This window comes from Rattus rattus, chromosome 2 (genome assembly GCF_011064425.1).
Source record: "Rattus rattus isolate New Zealand chromosome 2, Rrattus_CSIRO_v1, whole genome shotgun sequence".
Classification (NCBI taxonomy): Eukaryota; Metazoa; Chordata; class Mammalia; order Rodentia; family Muridae; genus Rattus; species Rattus rattus.
In genome coordinates, this window is record NC_046155.1 from 61,580,094 (window position 1) to 61,588,567 (window position 8,474).

General features: G+C 43.9%; 1 protein-coding gene across 1 annotated transcript; it reads left to right on the forward strand.

The window, feature by feature from the left end:
* The first annotated feature begins 7,517 nt into the window (after window positions 1–7,517).
* Window positions 7,518–8,447, forward strand: LOC116893859 (olfactory receptor 13A1-like). Its single transcript, XM_032895579.1, has one exon. It carries the CDS (start codon window positions 7,518–7,520, stop codon window positions 8,445–8,447), a length of 930 nt encoding a protein of 309 aa, XP_032751470.1.
* The last annotated feature ends 27 nt before the right edge of the window (window positions 8,448–8,474 follow it).

Sequence of the window (8,474 nt, forward strand, 5' to 3'; positions counted from 1 at the left end):
TATCAATGGGTCCTGAGTTCCCTTTGGAAATCAAGACAAATAACTTCCCTCAGTATTAAAGAAAACAGAAGATGAAGAAGTATGCAATGCCCTTAATACTTTATTACCATAAAGTCAATTTAGCAAGCCACAGTACCTCTTCCTGAAATTAGGAAAACCTTTGTATTTTTCATTATGTACATATGAATATGTATATATGTGTACATGTGTGTATGTGTATATGTGTATATGCATATATATACGTGTATAATGCATGTCTGTATATTTGTATATATGCATATACATATGTATGTATATATGATGTATATAAGTACATATGCACATTTGTACATTTTTATATATGTATATTTGTATATATGTTCAAATAGATGTGCACATATGCAGACACATACATAGATATTTGTTTCAAGTGTCATAGACCAAGCATCACAACAACTGAGATTCAGGCATGGGGTATTGCAACCTCAATTTTGATTCCTTGATAAACCTATATAGGAATTCCTCCTAGTGTGGGAGGCAGGCTTCAAGATAGTTCTTTTCCTTGAGGATTAGAAAAAGTCTCTAAACTGACACTCCTGCCTCTATCAAGGGATAGTGAGGTCTCAGTCACTTTGCTGAAACAGCTGAGCTGTCCTGATTCATGGGTCTCACAGTGAAATATTCAGATGATGTTTCTGGCATTGGTGATGTAAGCTGGATGCTCTTGCTGGACACTTAGGCCAGCGTGGAGAAGATACTAGGGAAAGCACAGATCACAGGTAAGAAGCCATAAAAGGAAAAAAGTATTTAGAGTAAATATTTGTGTGGGCCAAACACACATTGCACAGAAGCTAATGATTTTGCAACACACTTACTCTTGTGATGTCTTTGTTAATGTTTTCCTTATCTTCCAACAAAAGAAACTTATAGATAAGTCACATACTGTTAGACACACTAATAATCCCAGTACTGTAGAGGCTATAATGAGAGGATCTGGGGTTAAAGGCCAATCTGACCTACACAGTAAGCCTCTGTCTCGATAAAAGGAAGGCAAACACAAAAACAAATCCACAACTAGAATCACAGAGAGCATCTGGGGCTGAGCAGAGGCTAGACCCAGAGGGAGAAACAAGGGCTTCCCTGGAGAGGGATCTTATGGGAGGGAGCCAAAGGTTATGTCCATGGGGGATGGCCTCCCAGTCCAATGTAAGTCATTCAGGTTGACAAGCTGTTGGAGTGTCACAAGGGAGGTTTGACTGCACAGGTTGCCAAGCTTAGGGTGCCCCAGTAAATTGTAATATAGGATGGGCTCTGGAGACAGCCATGAATGGGTGGGGGGGTTGCCTTTCTATGTTTCACGAGTGACTGTGGACCAGATCTGATGCCTACTTCTCTGGAGCTCAAGGAGTGTGTCTAGCCCCTGTTAGTCTATATGTTTATAGGTGTGTGAAACTATTAACTATTGATATATTTGCCTTCAGAAGTTCATAACTAAATGTAGTCCCAGGAGTTCTTTGTGTCCAAACTGCTGCATGAGACAGCACCATTACAAGGGAACAAATTGGCCCCCAGTGACTGAATCTTCACATTGAACAGCCCCATGTGCACCAGCCCCAAGGCAGCTCCAGGATGTCAACAAGTGGAGCTCCTGTATACCACAAGCAAAGGGATGGATGAGCCAAAGTCTGACCATCCCATCATACTGAACAAGGAGGGCCCAAGGTCATCTTCAAATCACTTCTAATTTAATTCTCTTGAGATGGCAGCCACTGAGATATTCCAAGTACTGTTCTCCTTAGATATAGCCCAGAAAAGCCTACCTAACTCCATGATGGATGGTCATACACCCATGTCCCAGAGGGATGACCATAGGGGCTCCTACATTACTACATGCAATGTCAGTCCTTAATGCACTGGGTATGTGATTGATGAGGACATGTTGCTGTGTGTTCTGCAGGAGCCCATCAAATGTCTTCAGACTTGCCTTCATAAAGCCTCCACGAACAGCTCCCCTAAGCTTTCCCTTCTTCTTCTATTTTAAAAATTTTTTATTAGATATATTTCTTTACTCACATTTCGAATGTTATTCCCTTTCCTGGTTTCCTGTCCATAAGCCCCCATTCCCTTCCCCTCCCCCATACGGGTATTCCCCCCATCCACACCCCTTACTGTCCCTCCCTGTATTCCCCTGCACTGGGGGTCTAACCTTGGCAGGACCAAGGGCTTCCCCTGGTGCCCCAACAAGGCTATTCTCTGCTACATATGCAGTTGGAGCCCTGGGTCAGTCCATGTAAAGTCTTTCGGTAGTGGTTTAGTCCTTGCAAGCTCTGGGAGGTTGGCATTGTTGTTTTTATGGTGTTGCAAGCTCCTTCAACTCTTTCAATACTTCCTCTAATTCCTCCCAAGGGGGTCCTATTCTCAGTTGGGTGGTTTGCTGCTAGCATTGACCTCTGTATTGGACATGTTCTGGGTATGTCTCTCAGGAGAGATCTATATCCGGTCCCTTTCGGCATGCATTTTTTGGTTCTTTTTTTTTTTTTTTTTTTTTCCGGAGCTGGGGACCGAACCCAGGGCCTTGCGCTTCCTAGGCAAGCGCTCTACCACTGAGCTAAATCCCCAACCCCTCGGCATGCATTTTTTAACTTCATCCATCTTATCTAGTTTTGGTGGCTGTATATGTATGGGCCACCTGTAGGGAAGGCTCTGAATGGCCATTCCTTCAGTCTCTGTTCTAAACTTTACTTCCGTATCCCCTCCTATGAGTATTTTACTCCTTTTATGAAGGAGTAGGAGCATCCGCATTTTGGTTACCCTTCTTCTTGAGCTTCCTGTGGTCTGTGGATTGCATCTTGGGTAGTTCTAGCTTTTGGGCTAATATACACTTATCAGTGAGTGCATACTAAGTGTGTTTTTCTGTGATTGGGTTACCTCACTCAAGATGATATTTTCTAGCTCATTTCATTTGCCTATGAATTTCATGAAGTCATTGTTTTTGATAGCTGAGTAATACTCCATTGTGTAGATGGACCACATTTTTAAAATTCATTTCTCTGTTGAAGGGCATCTGGGGTCTTTCCAGCTTCTGGCTATTATAAATAAGGCTGCTATGAACATAGTGGAATATGTGTCTTTGTTCTATGTTGGAGCATCTTTTGGGTATATGCCCAGGAGAGGTATAGCACGGTCCTCAGGTAGTGGAATGTCCAATTTTCTGAGGAAACTCCAGACTGATTTCCAGAATGGTTGTACCAGTTTGCAATCACGAAAACAATGGAGGAGTGTTCCTCTTCCACATCCTCTCCAGCATCTGCTGTCACTGGAGTTTTTGCTCTTAGCCATTCTGACTGGTGTGAGGTGAAATCTCAGGGTTGTTTTGATTTGCATTTCCCTGATGACTAAGCATGTTGAACATTTCTTTAGGTGCTTTTTGGCCATTAGATAATCCTCAGCTGTGAATGTTTTGTTTAGCTCTTTACCCCATTTTTTCCATAGGGTTATTTGGCTCTCTGGAGTCTAACTTTTTGAATTCTTTGTATATTTTGGATATAAGGCCTCTATCTGTTGTAGGATTGGTAAAGATCTTTTCCCAATCTGTTGGTTGCTGTTTTGTCCTAACCACAGTGTCCTTTGCCTTACAGAAGCCTTGCAGTTTTATAAGATCCCATTTGTCGATTCTTAATCTTAGAGCATAAACCAATTGGTGTTTTGTTCAGGAAATTTTTTCCAGTGCCCATGTGTTCGAGATGCTTCCCCTTTTTTTCTTCTATTAGTTTGAGTGTATCTGGTTTGATGTGGAGGTCCTTGATCCACTTGGACTTAAGCTTTGTACAGGGTGATAAGCATGGATCGATCTGCATTCTTCTACATGCTGACCTCCAGTTGAACCAGCACCATTTGTTGAAAATGCTATCTTTTTTCCATTGGATGGTTTTAGCTCCTTCGTCATAGACCAAGTGACCATAGGTGTGTGGGTTCATTTCTGGGTCTTCAATTCTGTTCCACTGATCTATCTGCCTGTCTCTTTACCAATACCATGCAGTTTTTATGACTATTGCTCAGTAATACTGCTTGAAGTCAGGGATGATGATTCCCCCAGAAGTACTTTTATTGTTGAGTATAGTTTTCACTATCCTTGTTTTTTGTTATTCCACATTCCTGTTTGGGGTCAGGTAAGAGACAGCAAAATGTTGCTGACTGTGCATTTTGATCTTGAGGAGTCCATGTCTCCTGTACTATTTGCTGTCATACCTGGGATGAAGTGGTGGTGGGAAGCTGCTTTGAGGAATACTGCAGGCCAGTTGCAGTCCTCCTCATTCAAGTTCTTGACCCTACAGCCTTTCCCTGTAGATGAGTTTTTAAGCTGCTAGTGATGTTCATGCATGTAGCCATTACAGCAGCCAAACCACCACGTGATTGTTCACAGGCAGAAGGCAGAATCCTCATCAATCATCCCCATGGAGAGTTGTTAGGTCCATGGCCACACTACCACATTTCATTTCTGGGCTGTGTGGGTACACTGCTCTGTGGATGACTGCTGCTCCAGGTCAGTGAGGGGCAGATGAACATCAGTTTCACATGAACTGATTAGCCTCAGTTTTGAGGCTTATATGCTATAAACATGGTGACTTATTTTGAACTGTGCATTATCCTTAAACCAGGTTTACAGCCTTTGATTACTTATTAGCTTTATAATTCAGTTTTGTCCCTTTATGTCAAATTGACTAGAAAGATCAAGTGTTATTGAAGCTCTTATCTCATCTTAATGTGCTCTAGGAATTGCTCAGATCTTGAGTTGTTCTACAAGTGTTGCGTTTGTTGTTCTGTTAAGTGGGTGACGTTTTGGAAGAGATTGAGAATGTGTGGAACTTAAGGCCAGCAGTCGTTTGGTTTTGAGGAGTTTGGATTATAGTTTAGCTCCTTGTGGTTCCTGTAATGACTGCTTCTGAATGGGTTACTTTCTGCAGTGTTCTGTGACTCCAAGAGATGATTCACCCCTGCTGGGAGTCTTCTGGCTATGCAGCCAAGCCAATCTGCTGCTGAGGGCTCATGCCTCAGAGCATGGTGGACTTCAAGTCATGTACACTGCTGCTGATATCCACCCCCGCAGTCTCCACACACTTTGTTCTCCAGGGAATATTTGAAAGTGCAGTGAAAAGCTGCATCCATTCAGGTTCAACCTCAACTGTGATTTACCACAGTGACTGCGCACTTCCGAGGCAATGCATGAGAGTGTTCCATACTTTCTGTCCCCACTAGTATGAACTAAAAGATCAGTGTTTGTTTATTGATAGTACTATGCTACACCAAGATAGTGTAATATGTAATGATGTAGTGATGTAATGATAAAATGAGGGGAAGGAAACCCATAGACTATGCTCAGGAAAAGTTTGTTAAAAAAATACATCTTAAAGGGTTCAAGGGTACATGACTCCCAACCATGCTGTTTTGAGGGCATCCTCAGGGAAGCAGTCACAACAGGGGGTGGGTTCAGTGTCCTAGAGCTGTGCACATGACTTCAGGCCTTAGGTTCCTGGTGTCTCAGCTTGGGGACCATGGCCTATAGGGACTCCTGTTTACCTCACTTTGGGTAATTGCTCTCTGAGGGCCTCTCCCTATCAATCTCAGTGTCCACCCCATGGGGCAGATCCCACTTTAAGGTCAATAGCAAACAAAGGAGACACAGGGCTCTAACTTTGTGACCATACTGTACATTTTCCATGACATGTAGACATCTTGAACTTAGATGGGCATCCCAGGACAGCTTCTCCTTCCATGTGAGTTGCTTCTTCCTTTACTCACTTCTTCATTTTGGGCATTCATCTTTCCCTTTATCTGTCTGTCTGTCTGTCTGTCTGTCTGTCTCTCTTTCTCATTCATCCTTTTCCTTTCTTCCTTCATTCCTTCCTCTCTCTCTCTCTCTCTCTCTCTCTCTCTCTCTCTCTCTTTCTCTCTCTCTTTCTTTTGTCTGTCTTCTGTGAGGAAGGGATGATTCTCAAAAGAGATCTAGTTTTACTCTTATCTATTTTAGTATATAAAAATGAAAGAAAATCACTTTGATTCATAGCTTTATTTTAAAATTTTAAATACATGGCTCTACAGGCCTGTTTTTATGACATATCTGGGCAGTTGATCAGTATGAATAGAAATCTTGCCCTGTGCCTGGGCTCCGAAGGAAATCTGGATCTCTAGAGAAGCCTGATTTCTTCCTGTGTATCTGGTACAGAGTTCAGGGCTCAGAGCCCCCTGTGGCCTGAAGAGTTACAGGCAGATGGGTTCTGAGGCTGAGATAAGACAGAGATGATTTGGAAGTTCAGTTGAGAGGCCATGCCTTCCATATGAGGCCCTTGGGTATCTGCAGGGAATGCTGACAGATTCATCTTTGCTTTTGTGGGGACAAGTATGCGTCCTAAAGGTTCTATACGTAACTTAACTCTTCAGTGGGAGGAGATGGGACTATCAAAAACTCAGGTCCTGCTCTCATGTTCACCCTGTAGGACAAAGGCCTTGATCTGTGCACTCACAGGGGAAAATGTTTTCCTTGTTCAGCATATACTCTGTGTGAGTTCTTTGTTCTCATGTATTCAACATCTCACTCATGGAGTCTCCAGGATGAGTCTGGGCCTGCTCACTCCCATCAGAACCTAGAAATGGGCAGAGCTCTTTCTTTCTCTGCATGCTGATTAGCCAGAATCCTTCTCTGTCTGAGAGGCACATATGCTTGGAGATTCCTGGATGATTAGAGATATATATGTGTATGAGGGGAAGGTAAGACAGACTTGAAGCTGGGTAGGAGTGATAGCCTAGACATTTGGGGCCTGGCTTGAAGCTGGGTCCATGCCTTTCATCTTGTTTTCAGCCTTGGTAAAGCCTGATATTTCCTCTCTCAGGCAGAAGCCTTCTCAGGGAAGTGATACTTTTTGTCCTCACTGGGTTTATCATACAGAGGGAGTGACTTAGAGTGATAATGTAGAAACAGACAATTGTAGTGTTTACAAAAGTGATATATCCATTCCCCAAAGAGCCAGGGCCACCTGCACCATTTGCATGCCATTCTGTAACAGCTCTATGTTCTAAACCCATACAGAACCCCAAGAATCCTCCCCAGAACTGTTTTTTGTGCCTGACTCTGAGAAGCCTGGCCCACCTCTTGACAATGCTGGCCCTTTCTAGGTCCAAATATTTTTCCCTGGGAAGTGATTGCCCCTTGGTACACCTTAACAGGCCAGCATACATGCTTAGAGAAGATCTAGACCTCAGCATATCGTAGGACATGATCCATGTTAAAGCAAACAGAAGCTGTGGGAGGATACTGCTCATCACTGGCAGGGGCATCATCTTTCTGGATCTGCTGTGTGCAGAGTTCATGCTCACACTGTTATACTGTGTTGATGGATGGCGTTATCATTTCTACAGCAACAGTACCCATGACAAGCACTCCTACTCACAGCTGGCTGGATCCTGTGTGAAATGATGGCTGCCCAACGCCCTGTGTCTCCTTGATCATCCCCAGCTGTGTAACTCCCAGGATTCACTCTCAAATGGCAGTAAGCAACTACACAACTGTGGTAGAGTTTGTCCTGCAGGGACTCTCTGGGGATCCTGAGCTTGAGGCTCTCTTCTTGGTCTTTTTCTTGCTTCTTTACATCCTGGCTCTTGCAGGAAACACCCTCATCATCATAGCCATCACCCTCAACCCAAGTCTTCATATTCCCATGTATTTCTTCCTTGCAAACCTGGCTTTGTTGGACATTGTCTGTACATCCACTGTTCTTCCCAAGCTGCTGGAGGGTCTGGTGCTTAAGAGCAGCCACATCTCTTACAAGGGATGCATGACCCAACTCTTCTTCATGACCTGGTTTCTAGGATCTGAGCTTGTGTTACTCACTGCCATGGCCTATGACCGCTATGTGGCCATCTGCCGCCCACTTCACTACAGCATGCTGATGAGCTGGCCCATCTGTGTCCTGCTCACAGGTATTGTGTGGCTTATTGGCATAGCCAATACATCTCTGCACACTGGCCTGATGGCACGACTCAATTTCTGTGGCCCCAACCAAATTTGTAACTTTTTATGTGAAGTCCCAACACTGCTGCTTCTGTCTTGCAGCCCAACCACCCTCAACAACATCATGATTGTCATCGCAGATACTTATTTTGGTGTGGCCAACTTTCTGTTGATTATGATATCCTATAGCTTCATCATTGCTAATATCCTGCGCATCCGCTCCACAGAGGGCAAGAAGCGTGCCTTCTCCACCTGCTCCGCCCACCTGGTGGTGGTCATCCTGTACTACTCCACTGTCATCTACACCTATTTGCAGCCTGGTTCTGGATCCTCCTTGGAGAATGGCAAGGTGGTTACCTTATTGTACACAGCAGTCAGCCCTGCCCTGAATCCCCTCATTTATTCTCTGAGGAACAAGGATGTCAAAGTAGCCCTCAGAAAGTTGTTTCTCTGTTTGCATTGAGGAGGCAGAAGGCTCCAGGGTGCCTTG